The sequence below is a fragment of the Hippocampus guttulatus genome, chromosome 3 (genome assembly GCF_054856545.1).
Source record: "Hippocampus guttulatus isolate MCC_2025c chromosome 3, RoL_Hgut_1.0, whole genome shotgun sequence".
NCBI classification, from domain to species: Eukaryota; Metazoa; Chordata; class Actinopteri; order Syngnathiformes; family Syngnathidae; genus Hippocampus; species Hippocampus guttulatus.
The window spans coordinates 4,355,802-4,377,003 of NC_141263.1; the positions used below are offsets into that span (position 1 = coordinate 4,355,802).

The 21,202-nt window shown below is 45.8% G+C and overlaps 2 protein-coding genes across 5 annotated transcripts; both read right to left on the reverse strand.

Moving 5' to 3' along the window:
• Nucleotides 1–3,359: 3,359 nt before the first annotated feature.
• On the reverse strand, nucleotides 3,360–4,125 carry LOC147207191 (retinal cone rhodopsin-sensitive cGMP 3',5'-cyclic phosphodiesterase subunit gamma-like). Its single transcript, XM_086106689.1, has 3 exons — nucleotides 3,983–4,125; nucleotides 3,870–3,904; nucleotides 3,360–3,792 (listed from the first exon to the last, which is right to left on the reverse strand). Exons 1-3 carry the CDS (start codon nucleotides 4,087–4,089, stop codon nucleotides 3,716–3,718), a joined length of 219 nt encoding a protein of 72 aa, XP_085962815.1. The 5' UTR covers nucleotides 4,090–4,125; the 3' UTR covers nucleotides 3,360–3,715.
• A 1,083-nt stretch (nucleotides 4,126–5,208) lies between these two features.
• Nucleotides 5,209–11,744, reverse strand: LOC147207192 (ras association domain-containing protein 8-like). Of its 4 annotated transcripts, none has more exons than XM_086107844.1 (6): nucleotides 11,370–11,744; nucleotides 10,873–10,941; nucleotides 9,014–9,141; nucleotides 7,433–8,077; nucleotides 7,104–7,360; nucleotides 5,209–7,024 (listed from the first exon to the last, which is right to left on the reverse strand). In XM_086107844.1, the coding sequence occupies exons 3-6, from the start codon at nucleotides 9,114–9,116 to the stop codon at nucleotides 6,836–6,838; spliced, it is 1,194 nt and encodes a 397-aa protein (XP_085963970.1). In that variant the 5' UTR covers nucleotides 9,117–9,141; nucleotides 10,873–10,941; nucleotides 11,370–11,744; the 3' UTR covers nucleotides 5,209–6,835. The 4 variants fall into 4 exon arrangements, with proteins under 4 accessions (XP_085963970.1, XP_085963968.1, XP_085963971.1 ...); XM_086107842.1 differs by having other exon boundaries at nucleotides 10,792–10,941; XM_086107845.1 differs by lacking the exon at nucleotides 10,873–10,941.
• Between the last annotated feature and the right edge of the window lie 9,458 nt (nucleotides 11,745–21,202).

Sequence of the window (21,202 nt, forward strand, 5' to 3'; positions counted from 1 at the left end):
TTTTTGAACAAAAAGTATTTTATATACTGGTAGCTCATGCCCATGCATTACGCAATGTGAAAAGTGTGATGTCACGAAGGTCCTACCCTTAACTGACTTGAGCTGGATTATCTATACGGCTGTCTCAAAATATGCCACTTTAAAGACAGAGGTTATAAAAAGATTGCTTTCATAACTACACACACAAAAAAAAAAGCGTAATTTTCTTTGGACACAGGTCCCAACGTGTGGCAAGAGACATTTCTTATGATCTAATAAAATGTATTATTATTATTACAGCAGGGGTGTCCAACTCATTTTTGGTGAGGGCCACATTTTAGTGAGAAGTCATGAATAACTGTTAATTCAACTATTGTTTTAGTTACTATAATGAGGGGTTTGGTAGCAAGAAAATCCTTAGAATAGATCTCTTATTTATTACATATGAGAATTTGACATTTTGGTAGACATTTTAGAAAGGATCATGGAAGTTGACATGTTTGAGCTGCTTTCGTGGGCCACATAAAATGATGTGGTGGGCCAGATGTGGCCCCCGGACCTTGAGTTTGACACCTGTGATCTACAGGTTTAATGGAACCTTTACTCTTTGAGCTCTTATAGTGGACCAACATTTCCAGGAAATTTGGGCACAAGAGCATTCCTGGGATCAGAGTTGCCATGTGCGTAGACAGTACCAACCAAAATCTAGTTTAGGTCCATTTTGACAGCAATCAATTGATGACAGTGTTGCTGCACTTGACTTGAAACGTAACTTAGTCACTTGAGTGATTACTTTTTTTAAAGGTAACAAATGTAGATTACAAGTTACTGTAATGATTACATTAAGCAGATACCGACAACCCCGTTTAAGATACAAATGACATCCGGTTGCTTTTAATAGTAACCTCCTGCTTTTTTTTGTTTGTTTTTGTTATCTTAATGAAGCCACTGTCAAAACTCTGTTGACAGCACAGAGTATACAACAAATCTTAATATTTTCATTTTTAGCGGTCACAAACCTAAAACAGAAATCTCCCTCAGACAAAAATGTGAATTTGAATCCTCCCACGAAGTATTTCACAATGTTCATGACAGACAGTCTCCCCCTCTTTCCTGTGTGTTCTGTAATCTAGTTATTTGTTTAGTGACTTTAGTGAGTACTACTGTGAGGAATTTCAATATCTCGGCTTGACAGTGACTAACAATGGAGACCTCAAAACAGAGGTGGACTGTTGCTGCGCCCTTGCAGCCTCTGTCATGCAGCCCTTGTGGAGACCACTGTGGTGCCACCGGCACATATACCGGGCAACAAAGTCTACAATGCCTCAGTCATCTCCGTCCTCCTGTACGGCTCCGAAACCTGGCCACTGAATAACATTCTTGCGGCCAGGCTTGATGGCTTTGACTCCAGGGCCCTCAGGAGGATTGAAGGTATCTCGTGGACCCAGCACATCACAAATCAGGCTTTAAGAGACAAAACCAAACAGCCACCAGCCTCTCGTCTCACAGTAATGTGCCGAGTGCGATGGTATAGCCATGTCATCCGCCTGCCCCAGGAACATCCAACCCGCACCATCTTGGCCTTCAACCCCCAGCAAGCTGGCTGGAGACGACCCAGAGGTGCCCCCCACACTCGCTGGCTGGATGTAATAGACCTGGACCTTGAGGCCTGCAATGTGACCCTGGCACAAGCTCAACATCTTACCCACAATAGACCCAGATGGAGAGACCTGGTTGCAATGTTTGGCTCTACGCGCCATGAAGTGCAAGAGGACTAAAGAAAAGGAAAGAAAGAAAGTGTGAGGAATCAGGTGTCCTTCTGTATCTTCTTATTCATTATTTTTTATATTACAATACGTTTGTCAGGGAGGCACCATGGCTGAGAAGAATGTGCTGTGATTTTGCAAAGTCTATGGATATTGCAGTTTTCCAAACACATTGAATATTGTACTTTGTGCAGTAGTTGGATAAAGGAAGGAGAGTTAAATTGTTGAGTGGAAGAAAAGCTAGAATGAGGTTATGTCTGTGACACGGTGTAACCTGGTGAGTGTATCCGCCTCACAGTTCAGAAACAGAATTAGATTTATTGGCCATGTATGCAAGAAACACACAAGGAATTCACTTCCCAGTTACAACCGGTTCAGAGGAACATAGACAAGATTGACATGGATGAGACAGAACAAGGAGTCTGTCAGAGGTCAAGAAACAATTCCGGGCAGTGTGGAGTTTGTATATGTTCTCCCCGTGCCTCTGTGGGTTTTCTCTGGGTACTCCGGTTTCCTGTCACATTCCAAAAGCATGCATGGTAGGTTGATTGAACACTCGAAATTGTCCCGAGGTGTGATTAGTGGTTGTCTGTCCATGTGTGCCCTACGATTGGCTGGAAACCAATTCAGGGTGTACTGCTCGAAGACAGCTGGCATAGGCACCAGCACACCCCCAAGCCTTGTGAGGATGAGTGAATCGCGCTGATAGATCTCCATGTTCATGTATGCTCATTCTGGTTAAATACAGTATATACTGTATTTTAGCAAGAGGAATATTCCTGTCCACTTTCAATCCAGATCTGTATATATGTAACTAAGCAGACCTCGTCAGTTGATTTACTCAGTATTTATGTAACTTTTAGGGAGTATTTAAATCAAGATCAGACATTTTAGATAACTGTTATGTAGTATCTGGAGGTTCAATAGGAGTTTTGTCATTCCAGACAGTAGATTTAGGAATATTTATGGAACAGAGATTTCATAAATTGATTCACTGCTCTGGGAATTATTCATTCATTCATTTTCCGATCCGCTTATCCTCACAAGGCTCTCGGGGGGTGCTGCAGCCTATCCCAGCTGTCTACGGGCATTAGGCGGGGGACACCCTGAACTAGTTGCCAGCCAATCACAGGGCACACAGAGAGGACTCACACTCACACCTAGGGACAATTTAGAATGTTCAATCAGCCTGCCATGCATGTTTTTGGAATGTGGGAGGAAACCGGAGTACCCGGTGAAAACGCACGCAGGCCCGGGGAGAACGTGCAAACTCCACACAGGGAGGCCGGAGCTGGAATTGAACCTCTGCACTGTGAGGTTGATGCGCTAACCACTGGACAACCGGGACGCCGCTCTGGGAATTATTGACTCTCATATGTTGACATTTTGGTTGGCTTCAGAGGATTTTTAAGGACTCAAATTGGGCTCTGGCACTATAAGTTTTGGAATGACTGCATGGATGTTTGATTCAAACCATACGAGAAAAATAATGGCATATACTGTACATCCATGAAAATGGGCATATTTTCTCAGTCCAGAGGGTGCTGAAACACTCCCACTGAAAATGGTTCACGTATCCACATCAAACAAATAAAAAGTGAATGTCACAGAAAAGGTTATTCAAATATGAATTTATTATATTTGTAACATTAGTTAACATTAAACAGCACACAAGCATAGATTTACATTTTATGTGTATACAACCCAAGCAGGAGTACAGTGTGTTACACTTTTACAAATCCTGGGCTAAAGAAGGACAACAAGGTACTATACTCCTAAAAGTGACTAGAAAAAAAAAAGATTCTTAATGTTGAAGCTGTAGCAAGCGGCGCAAAATGTGAAATGTTACACCTCAAGATCTTCTTCAATGTCACAGTATCAGCTGTTCCCATTTAAGACCCAACCAGCTTTCCAGCAAACATTCAAAAGAACAATCAATCTGAATGAATTGCGTTTTGGTGGCACAGTGTTTAGACAATCCCAAACTGGGCCAGATCACTCAGCTCCATGTCCCCAAAAGCCTCCCAGGGGCAGATGACTTCTGCATCTAAAGCAAAGCGAAAAAACACATGTTCAAACAGTGTTTGGGCTTTCTCGCTACTTACTTAATCCAGTGACAGGTACCTCTGATGCCATCCATCCCAGGAACATCATCAAATCTAAGAAGAAGATTTCACCATATAATTTAATAAGTTAACATTGTAATGACCCAGGACTTGTGTTGACTGTCAACTTACTCCTTCTGTCCAGCTTTGGGAGCCTTGCTCTTAAACAGTCTTGTCTCCTTCTCCTTTGACTTGGGAGGATTGGCATTGGCGCCCTCTGGTTCCGCCGCTGCATTCATTTCTAGGAAATCAATAAATTACTGCATTATTTCCAACAAATTACAGTAAAACATTTAATGAATGGAACACACTTTTGTAATAAAATAGGACCAAGTGAATACACGGCTGCCGTTATTTCGGTATACAGTAGATGCCCACGTTTGTTCACTATTACAGTATATTCCTGTAAAAAGCTGTTCTAAAAATAGAGTGTACCAAACCATTTTACAAACACGTTTTTCTAAGAAGTCGTGTCAGGGGTTGTCACAGCAAGTCATTTGTATGTTTGGCAGTTTTTAAACACTGGATGTCCTCCTTATGCGTGCAACAAAGCCATTTACTGTGGGTGTTGGTGGTGAGTGGGGGGGTTCTCCATGTTGACCAGGATATGAACCCCAACCACAGTGTCCAAAGTCAGCAGTGTCACCCACTGAGCCACCCAGCCGCCCTCAACGTTTTCTAATAATGTTACATTCAGGGCGCTATTTTCAACTCCAGTTCAAGTTTAGTGTGAAGGCTAACTGTGCACGTATGGATGGAGATTTCTTTTGGTATTTTCGTAGACCAGTGAAGTTAGAAAGGGATGCTTGCACGGAATCCCCAAAAAGCGAAGGAAACGGATCCTCTAATTCCTTTTAATTTCAGCGCAGGCAAAGCACGCGGTCTACACAGCGAAAGTATAAACACATCCGCTGGAGTCCAGATAGGAAATAAGATGCACAAAAAGTACGTTATAGAAACTGCAAGATCCCCCCTTGTGGAAAAAAGGGTGGTCACTGTGAAGTGTGCACTTCATCTTCCACCACAATCGTGCGTCTGTGTGTGATAACCCTTCACTACCAACACACACACACACACACACGCACACACACACACACACACACGCACACACACACACACACACACACACACACACACACACACACAGAGTAGTGACACAGCAAGACAGAGTGCTTTTATTACCGGTAATTAAAAGGCGATAATAATAATGCACTCAATGAATTGATTTGTATAGTGATTCAGAGGATTTGATGTACAGTAATCCCTCGTTTATCGCGGGGGTTACATTCCGAAAATGACCCGCGATAAGTGAAATCCGCGAAATAGAAAACTTTATTTTTTTTTTACAATTAGCAACTATTACATGTGTACAAATACAGTGACTCGCGTGTAGGCCGTTTCACTGCTCTTCAGACTGGGCCGCTGCATCCTGACTGCGCTCTGCAGTGTTCTCTTCTTCTGAAGCCCGCGGTGCAGGTGTGTTTGTTCGGGAGAAGAACATAGTGATAGGCAGCTGTTGTCGCTCTTTTTTCTTCTTTGCAAAAAGATCCTTGTACACCGACATGCCACCATCGATTACGTTGGAGAACTGTAATGAACGGCTCATCAAAGGGTCCCATTCCTCAGCTATTCGCTTAAGTTCAGTGGCCATTCGCACCATGGTTGCTAAGCGACCAAGCGTTAGTCCTTCCTCCTCATCTCTCGTGTCCTCTTCTCCCTCTTCTCTTTCATCGTCGCTTTGTGGCTTTGTCATTTCTGCCAGCTCTGCATCGGTCAGCGGCTGTGCGTCTCCATCAATCAGGGCGTTTATGTCATCCGGACTCATGTCATTAAAGCCGTCTCCTCCAATCTGTTTAGCCAGATTCACAGCTGTTTCTACGGCAGAGTGGTGGACCTCGTCAAGCGAGCCTCCGGTTGCGTTTTGCACTGCCTCTGGCCATAGTTTTTTCCAGCAGGCCTTCAGAGTTTCCGTTTTCATTTCCTGAATGGCCCTCTGAATGTTTTGGAGACACGATGCGATGGTGTATCCACGCCAGTAGTCCTTCAGTGAGAAATCTTGATCCGAGTCCATAGCGTCAACAAGATGTTGCAGGGTGTTGCGCGTATAGAGAGCCTTGAAAGCACGGATGACTCCTTGGTCCATGGGCTGAATCAGGGATGTAGTGTTTGGCGGCAGAAATTCGATTTGCACACCATCATATGCCAAATCATACACATACACACACACACGCATGCACAGTCACTGACCCACACATGCACACCCACACACGAGCACACACGCGCGTACAGTCATTGACGCACGCATGCACACGCACACAGTTGTTGACGCACGTCCACGCACGCGCGCACACACACCACTCGTGAAAGGGGTAGTCCCCTTTATTGCGCCTGAATATGTTGAAAAGACCTGCAAAATGCGCAGTTTCTAACTCAGGGGTGTCAAACTCATATTTGTCACGGGCCACATTGTAGTTACGGTTTCCTTTGGAGGGCCATTATGAATTTGGGGAAACCCGATAAATGTTTAACCCCCTCCACATACAATGTTACATACACAGCGCACAACAAATGGACGAATAACTAGTTTTAAAATCAGAAGTCAAGAATAATGGCTGTTTTGTGAATTACATACGACCATTTGAAATTTTGGTTCAGACTTTAGCAAGCATCATGGAACGTGACATGCTTGATTTGCTTTCACAGGCCTCATAAAATGATGTGGTGGGCCAGATCAGGTCCCCGGGCCTTGACTTTGACACCTGTGGTCGAACTGATCAGTAAAATAATTGATATGCAAGATGCTGCAGAAGACAGCAATGAAGCTGTGGTGTTACATTTCTTAAGTCATCTCCAAATTTGTTGAGGGGGTGAATTTGGGGTTTTCATTAGCTGGAACATAATCAATGAAAAGGAAAATATGAATAATGACATATCACTGTGTATCGTGAACGATCACAATTTCACATGTGTAATTGTTGAACATTTTCATTCACTGTAAATGGCACCGGCAGGCTTGTCCCCTTCCATAATGCCAGCATTGCGGAGGAAGGTTTCATTGACAGGCAAAGAGGTTGTCTGGTCTACAAGTGAAGTGCCACTGGTCTGCTGGATGAAATGCTGCAAGTTACATTGTCTCAGCTCCTTTTTCAGCTCCTCAATTGTCTCCCATTTGCCCTAAAGAATGATGCAGATTCAATTAGCAAAAAAACTATTACACACATTCAAAGAATGGTCACAAAATGAAAAATCATACCCTAAGCTTGTCCTCTGCAGTTTGCAGCTCTTTCAAAGTACTTGACAAAGTATCATCCATTTCTTTGCTCTGCTGCATGCGATGGCTGAGCTCCCATTGCAGGGTCCTCAAGATCCCTTCAGAGTGTTGAGCGTCCACCTGAGAGCTTTCAAGTTGCATGTTGCGCTCCAGATGTGACAAATGGTCCACAACTTCCTCAATCCGATAATTATGATCAAGTACCGATGTCTGTATCTGGTGTAGATCATTCTGCAATTCTGTTGTGAAGAATGAATGAAGACAGTTTTGATTTTGAAGATAGTCCAAAAGGACAAACATCGGTATCCTACCTTGTTCTCTATCTAGTTTTTCCTGCAACCTTTCTCTCCAGAGCTGACTCCGCATTTGCTCTGCCTCATTATATTCAAACCATTGTTCCAGTCTGTCCAGTTCTTCTGCATACCCTGAATTCCTTCCAGGAATCGTAGCAGATGCTGTTTCATGTTCCCACCACTCAGTCTCATCCTCCAGATCTTTAAGATGAAGCTGCAAATCTTTCAGCATCCTCTGTTGCTGCAGAATCTGCCTAAATATCTCCTCCTTGGAGGAGAAGGAAGTGCCATTTACCTTTGGTGGGTTGTGAGGATCAAGAAAGTTTACAGGGGAAGCGTTCGGTTCATGTGGAGATTCCAGAGCCTGCTTTGATTTAGTCCTTCTGGGTACTGTTGGTGCACTCAGATGGAAGGTGTGAGTCTTCTCTGGCTCCCTGCGTTGCGAGGATTCTGATGCTTGTGGTTTGAGCAGAGCCGGGTGAATGACTCTGGATTTTTTCTCTTGCCCATCACTCGGGCTGGGACCAGTCCGTCGCAGAATGAACTGGACCTCAGTGGCCAACTGTCCAAGCTTATTCAGGTGCTGGAGCGGACATTCATCGGCACCTAACTTTCTTTCTGTGCCCCGTAATTTCGAGATGAGAATGTAACGACCGGTTTGACCTGCGAAATAGATATCAGGTTAATGTAAGCCACAAATACAGTCATATGTAGGAGTGCAACCAAAAAAAAAAAAAAAAAAAATCAAATTGGAAAATCTTTTGACAAACTGAATCGAATCGTTTCATTTCAAAATCGTTGCATCCTTGAATCAGACCGCAGCCCATGTACCGTGGTAAGGATCAATCGTCTTATGAGAGACGCACACCAAATATAATTCGATGTAAATTGGTTTGACTTTGCTGATTGAATTGAATTAACTTGAGTAGTTTGTGCTTTGGAGAGCTTTTAAATGTTGTTGCATAAACATGACCAAAGCTTCAGCTGTACCATATCAAATGAAATCATAAGCCTACTAAATCGAACCAAATTGAATCATTACATTTTAATGTTGTTTCATCCTTAAACCATATCGTGCCCCATATCTCGAAAAACATCGAGAGATGCACAGTCCTAATACGTGGCAAATAATATGCTTCCAACCATAAAGGTCAAACACCATAAGCTTGGAGACACTGATGGACCTCCAGTTGGCTCATGTTTCAAAAGAAATTCTCAGAAGTCTCCAAGTACGGTAAAAGACATTGAAACAATATGCACAACATTACCTGTCATTCACAAGAATTTAAAACACCACTGTTGTCAAGCATAGTAAACCAATACAATACTCTCCGACATTGTCTCTACAGTATTTGAACACAATTGAGAAACTTGTATGGCCAACGACGTGGCATCTGTTTGGTACACTAAATTTCTGTCCAATTGGTTTGCAATTAATCATACTAATAAAATTTCACGGTTTTTACTTAGCAGCAAGACCCTTTAACATGTTGAAGTAAGAAACACCTCTGGTTCCACGGTAATGATTATTTTTTGAAAACAAATTTGCCAAAAGGTTTTGGTTCAGTTTGACGTGGGAAGTATGAAGAAAGAGCCTACCAATTGCTTGTGCGAGAGAAATGACAACATCCTGACAAGAAGTAGTCTGGGATATGCCACACACCACTCGGACTGCATCCTCCACCCACACCTTCATCTCCATCGCTGACACATAACACCGCCAGAATCTATGAAGACAGACCAACGGTCAGTGAAATTCCACCTCCCATCTATTTTCTACACCACTTCCCAATTCACAAAAAGACCAACAACCACTCTCACACTGTCATGATTCTGTTTTGGACCAACAGGTGGCACTGTAGGGCTCCCCCTGCAGCTGCACACCTGTTGGTCGTTATGAGATTAGTCGTATAAAAGGACTCCCGCCCGACCACTCATTGTCGGGTCATTGTTTCCTTGTTTGCTGCTGTCAGGTTTGTTTCAGTCATGTTTCAGTCACTGTTATGTTTTAGCTTCAGTTGTGATTTTTGTTTGATACTTTGGACTGTGTTTATTTTGGATTTAATTTTCTCTATGTTTTAATACAATTTGTCAAGTACACCCTGTTCCTCCCTCTTGCCTGCTTTTTAGGGTCCATCATCACCACGCATCGTGACACACAGAGTTACACGACCACCGAGTGGGGGCGTAAGTGGCGAACCATTATATCAGGGGTGTCAAACTCATTTTTGTCGCGGGCCACATGGGCACGCGTTTCCCTTGGAGTGACTGTCAAACCACATGAAGAAGTCAAGAATAATGGTTTATTCAACTATTATTGAAGTGACTGTTATGAGGAGTTTGGTAACAAGAAAATGATGACAATATATGTTATTTAGTACATGGGAGAATTTGAAATTTTACAAAATTTTACCAAGCATCAACCATGGAAGTTGATATGTTTGATTTGCTGTCGCGGGCCAATTAAAATGATGTGGCGGGCCAGATCTGGCCCCGAGGCCTTGAGTTTGACACCATACACCATCCATCAGTGACCTCAGCAAAAGTCATTGTCTGTGATGTGAAATCCATTTGCCTTGCTGAAGGAGTGCTTGAAGTATGACATATTATCCTTGACAAGCCTTCAGCATGCTCAAAAAAAAAAAAATAATAATAATAATCTGAACAGTCTCCGTTAAAATCGAACAAAATGAATATGCGTTCCCACCAGGTATGTTTATCTGTCATCCGTGAGAACAGATGTCGGTGTGTGAAGCGTGCGGGGCTTTGTCTCTGTGTACACGTTTGAAGGAAACATGGAATGTAGCAGAACATGCCCACATTCCTGATTGACGAAGGCGACACACTTATACTTCCACTTGATTCACAGTATTCAAAAATATCCTGGGTGGCATCAGAACATTCCAGAAAAAAGTAGAGGACATGTCATGCGAGGTCATCTTAAACTATTGCAATTAACTCCAGTTAATTTTTGATTGGTTGCTTTCTACAACCCACCTCAATTCTTCTATCTTGTTAAAAGATGAAATATGTTTGTCAGTCAATGATCTATGTTTGTGACTTTAAATTTGAGTTGAATGAATTGCCTTTCATCCCTCCATTTTCTAATCCGCATGCTCAGTGATGCGGATATTTATTTCTGAATTTGGCAAGAAATTTTGGTTCAGTGGTTTGTTCTTTGTTCGGTGGCAAGAAAGAAATGGACTTTTACAAAGGAACCATGATGTTTTGCTATTTGTATGAATTAATTGGAGAAATGCATTCACTGTTTTGCAAATTTCAATTCTGATCTGAGAAATGTACCAAAGTGACTGCGAAAAACGGTGAGACATGAAAATACATCACTGACAAAATTGTTGGGATAATTTACGACATACAGTCTGAATGACTAATATGCTGCTGTTCCTGAACACCATCCATCCATCCATCCATCCATTTTCTAATCCGCTCATCCTCACGAGGGTCGTGGGTGTGCTGGAGCCAACCCCACGAGCCATCTTCAGTAGGTGGGGGACACCTGGAACTGCCTGCCAGCCAATCGCAGGGCACACAAAGACAAACAATCATTCATTTAGAATGTTCCATAAACCTGCCATTCTGGAATGTTGATGTGGGAGGAAAGCGGGGTACCCGGAGAAAACTCAAAACGCAGGCATGGGGAGAACATGCAAACTTCACAGAGGAATGCCAGAGTCGGAACCGAATCCTGCACCTCCGCCGACATGCTCACCAGTTCTCCACCGTGCCACCCGAATTGTTTAATGATCGCATAATTGAACAGTACTTTTCCCTCTCCACACGGTTTTAGATTCTTCGACCAAAGTTGGGAATGCTGTTGGTGGGTGTGGCATATTTACAGTATTTTTGTCACTTAAAAAAAAACAAAAAACTTTCAGACCCCAAACATGATGTTTAAAAACAATTCACAACAATTGCTAAGGGTGTGTACATTTACCTCTTAGTTTAAGCCTCTTGATCATTGATAGTCCTGATCCTGTGCCTGCTGTCCTGTAGTTAAGTTGGTTTGTTGATGGACAAAGCAGGCCTCATATATTCAGCTACTGATTCACTCCAGTTTAGGAAGACAAATGAAGTGCAGGAATGTGGACCTGCTAGGTGTTTTGTGAGAAAAGTGATTTCAGTCATTTGTGGGAGGAACCTTGGTGCATGCACTGTTTAAAGTTTTGAAATTTTCTTGTCATTCAAAATCTCAAGATCAGATTTAAATTCTACAAAGAACATAAGACTATGAAATTTTATGCACAAACAAATGTGTCTGTCGATGAAACCATCTTTTGTTTTCTCCTCTTTGGTGTGTGTCTGTGTGGTGAGGACCGATGGCTCTGTTTTCCTGCAGTACTATGCAATTATAGTGGTAGACAGAGATAAGCACTGTTGGGGGAAGAGCGGCCTCCTCTTCCCCGCGTGTTCGTTGAATTTCGGACGAGGAGAATGTTGGTAATCCAAATAAAGGCTGGAGGCGATGAACAGTTCCTTCGAAGGCTTTTAATTTATTTTCTGCAGTTTACGAATCGATTTGGGCTCCTGAGGGGTCCAGATTTCAATCAGGAAGTGTAAAAGAAACACATTCATGAGATTATATGGAGGTACGCCTCTCAACCAAATGCCGGAAACAAAGAAAGTCAAGTCAAGTCAACAGTATTTATAGAGCACTTTCAAACAGCCATCGCTGCATACAAAGTGCTGTACATGGAGCAATTTAACATGCACAATAAACAGTAAAACAAATCGGTAATAAAGGCGGTAGAAAGCACCAAACAGTAAAACCAAGAACAAATCTAAGTCATGCTGAGTCGAATGCCAAAGAATACAAGTGAGTTTTGAGGAGGGTTTTGAAGATGGGCAGCGAGGAGGCTTGCCGAATGTTCAGTGGGAGGTCATTCCAGAGAGAGGGACCAGCAACAGAAAAGGCTCGATCCCCTCTGAGCCTCAGTTTAGTTCTTGGTACTTCTAATAATGTCTGGTCCACAGACCTGAGGCGCCGGGCAGGTGTGTAGGGGCGGATGAGCTCAGAGAGGTAAGGTGGCGCGAGATTATTCAGAGATTTGAAAACAAATAAGAGGATCTTGAAAATAACTCCAAAATGAATGGGGAGCCAGTAAAGGGATGCCAGAGTAGGAGTTATGTGCTCCCTCTTACGAGTACCAGTCAAGAGGCGAGCAGCGGCATTCTGGACCAGCTGAAGGGGCTTAATGGAGGACTGGCTGACTCCAAAGTAAAGGGCATTGCAGTAATCGAGCCGGGATGTGACAAAGGCATGAATTACTGTCTCAAAGTGTTCATGTGAGAGGAGAGGTTTTCTTTTGGCCAGCTGTCTAAGGTGAAAGAAGCTGGATTTAACAATGGCACCAATTTGCCGATCGAGTTTGAAATCACTGTCCAGTTTAAGGCCCAAGTTTGAGACTGTTGACTTAAGATAAGGAGACAGGGGGCCCACGTCTACAGGATGGAATGTACAAGGGCCACTGGGACCAAACAATATCACCTCTGTCTTCTTTTCATTGAATCTCAAGAAATGTTGTGCCATCCAGGTTTTGATTTCTTCCAGACAGGATAGGAGTGGCCTTAATGAGAAGGCGTCTTTCTTGCTCAGTGGGACATAGATCTGGCAGTCATCTGCATAGCAGTGGAAGGGAATACCATGTTTTCTTAAGATGGAACCCAATGGGAGCAGATACAGCGAGAACAGCAGAGGCCCCAGAGTTGAGCCCTGTGGAACACCACATGACAGGGGAGCAGTGCGTGACTCAGAGCAGCCAAGGCTGACACAAAAGGTTCTATCAGCTAAATAGGACCTAAACCACTCAAGAGCACTGCTGCCAATGCCCACCAATTGCTGCAAACGAGTCAGCAGAATACTGTGATCCACTGTATCAAATGCTGCAGTTAAGTCCAATAAAACTAGACACACGTGGTCTCCAGCGTCATTTGCCAGGAGGATGTCATTAGAAACGCCTAACAGGGCTGACTCCGTGCAATGCATCGTCTTGAAACCTGACTGGAAGACCTCCAAGATGTTATGTTCATCCAAGAAAAATTTCAACTGCATGTGCACCACTTTTTCCAGAATTTTGGAAATGAAAGGCAGTTTGGAAATGGGCCTGAAACTTGACAGCACATCTGGATCAAGACCAGGTTTCTTGATCAAGGGTTGGAACACAGCATGTTTAAACTGTTGGGGAACTATACCAGAATAGAGGCTGCTGTTGATGATATCCAAGACCGATGTGCCAACACTCGGGAGAACCTCCTGAAAGAAGTGCGGGGGAAGAGAGTCGCAAGGGGAGCCAGATGGCTTTGTCTGGCGAACTACATCTTCCAAAAGCGTCAAGGACACAGTTTCAAAAGAATTTAGCACAGCTGAACATGGAACATGGACAGAGGGGTCAGATGCGGTATTTGAGACCGGAGTCCTAGCTGTAGAGACCTTATCAATGAAAAACTGAAGGAATCTGTTGCACATCTCGGGTGAAGAATCCGAGCAAGTAGGCAGAGGGGGTTTGAGTACGGAATCTATCGTTTTAAATAGTGCGCGTGGGTTGTGACGGTTAGCTTGAATAAGGTCCGACAGATATTCTCTTTTGGCCTCTTTTACTGTGAGCTGGTAGTTACGCCAGCAGTCTTTCCAAATTTGATAAGAGACATGCAATTTGTCATTTTTCCACTTGCGTTCGGCTTTGCGACACCCCTGCCTAGCTGCACGGGTAATGTCGTTAAACCATGGCTCGGGTTTAGGTTTTGGGAGCACAGTTTTTGAAGGAGCCACCAAATCCAGGATGGCACGGCATGATGAGTTGAACCAAGAGGTGAGTTCCTCTGTGTTCGACGAGGGTACGCAAAGGTTATTAAAGGCATCAGAGAAACGACTAGCAGTGCGAGGGTTAAAAATTTGGCGTTTAAAACTAGGAGCGGCAGATTTCACAGCAGCATGCGATAAGACTACGTCAAATAAAACTGCCATGTGATCAGAAATCCCATTTTCAAGGACTTCCAGATTTGACACCGGTAGACCATAAGCAAGGACAAGGTCTAAAATATGACCTTGTTCATGTGTCGGGCTGGTCACATACTGCACGAAATTAAAAGAGTCGATAAGTCTTAAGAAGTCCTTTGCTAGCGTTTTTTCCGGACAGCACACATGGATATTAAAATCCCCCATTAGGAGGATATGATCATATCTCAGCCTGATTTCCGCAAGAAAGGTTGAAAAGTTGCTTAAAAAGTCTTTGTTGTATTTAGGAGGACGGTAAATGACAGCACAGAGCACCGGGAAAACACGACCGACTTCAAAGAAGGTTGCTTCAAAGCTGGTGGCCGATGTGGTGAATGTGCACCGTTTACATTTGAAATTGTCCTTAAAGATACTCACCGTTCCTCCACCACGGCCTGATGTCCTCGGGGTATTGAGGAAACCACAGTCAGGTGGCAACAATTCAATTAAAGTGTTGTACTCACCAGTACCTGCCCAAGTCTCCGTCAGACACAGGAAATCCAAGTCATTGGAAAGGAAATACTCCCTCAGAATATGGGTCTTGTTCGTCAGCGACCGGCCGTTTAACAACGCGATCCTTGTGGGAGTAGCAATGGGAGGGATTGCCTCTTCCGATTGCCGAGCCCGGGGGAATTCCCTCAAAAGCTGTCGCTGGATTCCTCCCTGAGAAATGCCATGGTGCGATGGGAGAGCCAACGACTGTTAGCAAGCACGAGGCGACGGGGTCGAGGGCACACCATGCCGGAGCGATCGAAGTGTGTCTCAGATCCCGTTTTAGCTTCACGAGCTGACTGCTACGTTTGTCACGGCGACGGCGGCGGCGCTTCTGTGAAGGGGGCGAGCGAACGCGGAAGAGATTAGCCGGCAGGTTAGCCAAGGTAGCGTCTTTTCACCACCGTCTTGCCAAAACGCGGCCGAGTCTCCAACGTGTTGTTGAATCAATAACAACGATCGGCGATCATAAACCAACCGTGACGCTGTTAGGGAGGTAACAAGCATTGCGAAAAGTAAAAAAAAACGAAATGGCAGGAGCGTCGCCGAACACAGTGGCGCACAGGCGGCCATCTTGGGACATCAAAAAATTTAATGGTACACATGCATGTAGAAGTAAATTTTGAAGTAATTAACATGACTTAATCCTGTATACTAATAGATTTAAACATGTATAAGTTAGGTTAGTTTATGAATAACAAAATACAGTAAACATTAAAAAAATGTATATATATATATATATATATATATATATATATATATATATATATATATATATATATATATTAGAGCTGTCAGTTTAGCGCGTTTTTATTGGCATTAATTTAAATGAATTTTAACGGGATTAAATTTTTTCTCGCGAGATTAACGCGGCACACGTCACAGCGGATGTTACGTTGCTCTATAAATAAACCAGAAACAAAACAACAAGCGCGCTGCATAGGCCCACGCACGTTTGTTTTGCCAGCCACGGCAGTGCGAGACACCGAAAACGGATACTTCCAAAGAGTTTATGAATGGAAAATTTACTTTTAAAAAGTGGCCAGATTGTTCCACTGACAAGACCAAAGTTACCTGTATCATACACGTATACGATGTATGCCACTGACGCGATTGTTACTTGTTTGGAACTATTTTGTGTGGAAGGTTACAGTGCCTCTCCGTGAGCCGTCACCTTACCGTGGTGGAGGGGTTTGTGTGTCCCAATGATCCTAGGAGCTAAGTTGTCTGGGGCTTTATGCCCCTGGCAGGGTCACCCATGGCAAACAGGTCCTAGGTGAGGGACCAGACAAAGCATGGCTCACAAAGCCCCTTATGATAGATAAAATCGATGGCACTCAGTTTCCCTTGCCCGGACGCGGGTCACCGGGGCCCCCCTCTGGAGCCAGGCCTGGAGGTGGGGCTCGTTGGCAAGCGCCTGGTGGCCGGGCCTACACCCATGGGGCCCGGCCGGGCTCAGCCCGAAGAGGCAACGTGGGTCCCCCTTCTCATGGTCTCACCACCCGTGGGAGGGGTCAAAGGGGTCGGGTGCAATGCGAGCTGGGCGGCAGCCAAAGGCGGGGACCCTGGCGGTCCGATCCTCGGCTGCAGAAGCTAGCTCTTGGGACATGGAATGTCACCTCTCTGGCAGGGAAGGAGCCCGAGCTGGTGTGTGAGGTAGAGAAGTTCCGACTGGATATAGTCGGACTTGCCTCCACACACAGCCTGGGTTCTGGTACCAGTTCTCTCGAGAGGGGTTGGACTCTCTTCCACTCTGGAGTTGCTCAAGGTGAGAGGCGCAGAGCAGGTGTGGGCATACTCATTGCCCCCCGGCTCAGTGCCTGTACATTGGGGTTCACACCGGTAGACGAGAGGGTTGCTTCCCTCCGCCTTCAGGTGGGGGGACGGGTCCTGACTGTTGTTTGTGCATATGCACCAAACGGCAGCTCAGCATACCCACCCTTTTTGGAGTCCTTGGAGGGTGTGCTGGAGAGTACTCCTGCTGGGGACTCCCTTGTTCTGCTGGGGGACTTCAATGCTCACGTGGGCAATGACAGTGAGACCTGGAGGGGCGTGATTGGGAGGAACGGCCCCCCCGATCAGAACTCGAGTGGTGTTTTGTTATTGGACTTCTGTGCTCGTCACGGACTGTCCATAACGAACACCTTGTTCAAACATAAGGGTGTCCATATGTGCACTTGGCACCAGGACACCCTGGGCCGTAGTTCGATGATCGACCTTGTGGTTGTATCATCGGATTTGCGGCCGCATGTTTTGGACACTCGGGTGAAGAGAGGGGCGGAGCTGTCAACTGATCACCACCTGGTGGTGAGTAGGCTCCGATGGTGGGGGAAGATGCCGGTCCGTCCTGGCAGACCCAAACGTATTGTGAGGGTTTGTTGGGAGCGTCTGGCGGAATCCCCTGTCAGAAGGAGTTTCAACTCCCACCTCCGACAGAGCTTTTCCCATGTTCCGGGGGAGACGGGGGACATTGAGTCCGAGTGGACCATGTTCCGTGCCTCGATTGTTGAGGCGGCCAATCTGAGTTGTGGCCGTAAGGTGGTTGGTGCCTGTCGTGGCGGCAACCCTCGTACTCGCTGGTGGACACCAGCAGTAAGGGATGCCGTCAAGCTGAAGAAGGAGTCCTATCGAGCCTTTATGGCCTGTGGGACCCCAGAGGCAGCTGACGGGTATCGACTGGCCAAGCGGAACGCAGCTTCGGTGGTCGCCGAGGCAAAAACCCGAGCGTGGGAAGAGTTCGGTGAGGCCATGGAAGCCGACTTCCGGACGGCTTCGAGGAAATTCTGGTCCACCATCCGACGTCTCAGGAGGGGGAAGCAGTGCACCACTAACACTGTGTACAGTGGGGATGGGGCACTGCTGACTTCGACTCAGGACGTTGTGAACCGGTGGGCAGTGTACTTCGAAGACCTCCTCAACTCCACCAACACGTCTTCCTTGGAGGAAGCAGAGTCTGAGGACCCTGAGGTGGGCTCTCCTATCTCTGTGGTTGAAGTCACCGATGTGGTTAAAAAGCTCCTCGGTGGCAGGGCCCCAGGGGTGGATGAGATCCGCCCGGAGTTCCTCAAGGCTCTGGATGTTGTGGGGCTGTCCTGGTTGACACGCCTCTGCAACATCGCGTGGTCAACGGGGAGAGTGCCTCTGGATTGGCAGACCGGGGTGGTAGTCCCTCTTTTTAAAAAGGGGGACCGGAGGGTGTGTTCCAACTACAGAGGGATCACACTCCTCAGCCTCCCTGGTAAGGTCTATTCAGGGGTGCTGGAGAGGAGGGTCCGTCAGGAAGTCGAGCCTCAGATTGAGGAGGAGCAGTGTGGTTTTCGTCCCGGCCGTGGAACAGTGGACCAGCTCTACACCCTTAGCAGGGTCCTCGAGGGTATGTGGGAATTCGCCCAACCAGTCTACATGTGTTTTGTGGACTTGGAGAAGGCGTTTGACCGTGTCCCTCGGGGAGTTCTGTGGGGGGTGCTTCGTGGGTATGGGGTACCGAACCCCCTGATACGGGCTATTCGGTCACTATACCACCGATGTCAGAGTTTGGTTCGCATTGCCGGCAGTAAGTCGGAATCGTTTCCAGTGAGGGTAGGACTCCGCCAAGGCTGCCCTTTGTCGCCGATTCTGTTCATAATCTTTATGGACAGAATTTCTAGGCGCAGCCGAAGCGTTGAGGGCGTCCGTTTTGGTGGCCTCAGTATTGCATCCCTGCTTTTTGCAGATGATGTGGTGCTGTTGGCTCCTTCAAACGGGGCTCTCCAACTCTCACTGGAGCGTTTCGCAGCCGAGTGTGAAGCGGTTGGGATGAAAATCAGCACCTCCAAATCTGAAACCATGGTCCTCAGTCGGAAAAGGGTGGAGTGCCCCCTCCGGGTCGGGGGAGAGATCTTGCCCCAAGTGGAGGAGTTTAAGTATCTTGGGGTCTTGTTCACGAGTGAGGGCAGGAGGGAGCGAGAGATCGACAGGCGGATCGGTGCAGCGTCTGCTGTGATGCGGACGTTGTATCGGTCTGTCGTGGTGAAGAAGGAGCTGAGCCAAAGGGCGAAGCTCTCAATTTACCGGTCGATCTACGTTCCAACCCTCATCTATGGTCACGAGCTATGGGTCGTGACCGAAAGAACGAGATCCCGGATACAAGCGGCCGAAATGAGTTTTCTCCGCAGGGTGTCCGGGCTCTCCCTTAGAGATAAGGTGAGAAGCTCGGTCATCCGGGAGGGGCTCAGAGTCGAGCCGCTTCTCCTCCACATCGAGAGGAGCCAGATGAGGTGGCTTGGGCATCTGATTCGGATGCCTCCTGAACGCCTCCCTGGTGAGGTGTTCCGGGCATGTCCCACCGGGAGGAGACCCCGAGGAAGACCCAGGACACGCTGGAGTGACTATGTCACCCAGCTGGCCTGGGAACGCCTCGTGATCCCCCGGGGAGAGCTGGAAGAAGTAGCTAGGGAGAGGGAAGTCTGGGCTTCCCTGCTAAAGCTGTTGCCCCCGCGACCCGGCCCCGGATAAGCGGTAGAAGATGGATGGATGGATGGATGGTTACAGTGTTCTGTGTCCATATAAATAGAGTGGGTGGAGCTTCTCTGTGTTCGTCTGACAGTGACGGTGAAGTTCAGCGGTGCAGTGGTAGCGACCTAGCGAAAATAAAACGTCTCCAGTGTTGTCATCGAACCAAGTGTAGTAATCCGAATTGATGTCTACACAAAACCGTAGAGAGACTTGCGCGCAAGAAGGACCAACAGAATCAACATAGCCTGACTGCTGTGTTCAAAGCAAACTTGAGAAAAATGAAGTATGTAACCATGGCTTAAATCCACTGTAGGCTCAGTCAAAGTTTACCTTAGATGTGCACTTTATAATATTATATTGCTCTGTTTTGATTCCATAAAAAGAGCTGTTAAAGCAGCTGTTGTGTGACAAAATATTCTTTTCACTGTTATTGATGGACAGTAATATTGTATGAGAGATTGTGTGAATAACTGCTCCAAGTGAAAAATGTTCATGTAAAATTGAAAATTGAAATTTTTATTTCAGTAAATATTTGCATTTTGCACCTAGAAAACTGATTCATGATACCATGTTGATGAGAGCATTAAAATGGAGGAAAATAGGACAAAAAATATATAAAAGGAAATTCAGAAACGATAAAAAATGTGTGAGTAATCATGATAAATTTTTTGTGAATTTGAGTTAATTATGACAGTTGCATTTTTAATTAGATTAAATATTTTAATCGTTTGACAGCTCTAATATATATACAGTATATACTGTGTGTATATATGTATATGTATATATACATGTATATATACTCTATATATATACAGTATATATATATATACAGTATATTAAAATAATTTTCAGTCCGCAAACGGTCCGCGAGAAGCTGTGAAAGTCAGCAAAACAACAGCGAGTTACATAGAGCAACATAGACAGTACTGTACTCCATGTACAGTATATGAAAAAAAAACATTGTTTTTTTTTTTTAATGAATGTGTTTAAAAAAATCCGCGATGCACTGAAGCCGCGACAAATGAACCGCGAAATAGCAAGGGATCACTGTACTCAAAGTCCCACGGTCCCTGCCACAGCTGCTCGACATCCAAGCCGTCACAGTTCTTCTCCCAAATGGACTGGACATCCCTGGTCCGGTTCTCTGCTGGCCGACCCGGGGTGAACTCCACTGATATGGCTGGGCTGGATGTCATTGGTGGCCCCACGAGGCGAGCAACCTCTACCCGATCTACTGTCGACTGCCGAGGAGTCAGCGCTGCTCCTGTCTTGGTCTGGCTGGGTCGGGTCATCTGCACATCAGTGTTCTCCGCTGCAGGGTCTGCAGTGTTGACGGCCACCCCTGGAGTACCCTGTCGAGATGCCGTGATCAGCCCTACATGCTGACCACTCGGCAGGTTGAGCACCCCAGCTCCCAAGGCCACCACACATTTTGCAGCTTTTAGAAAGTCCCGTCCTAGAATACAGGCATCACTCATGTCAGCTACCCAAGCTGCGTGGGTTGTCGACAAACCCCCCAGGACAAACACAAATGTCCCTTCGCCTCCCATCTCGCACACAGGTGTGATGCGCTGATGCCTTTTGCCACACTTGATTAGTGTTTCCATTGGCTTAAAAGTGGCATGACATATCCATGTAGGCAGCTGCCTCAGCACCACTTCCGCACATGCTGGGGTCACCTGTGGCTGCCGCTTCAAAATGTGCGACCCCTTTCTCATGGTCTGAATGCTTTGTGGCACCATGCTACCTCCCACCATTCACTCTTGGTACTGTATCAAACTGACATTTCC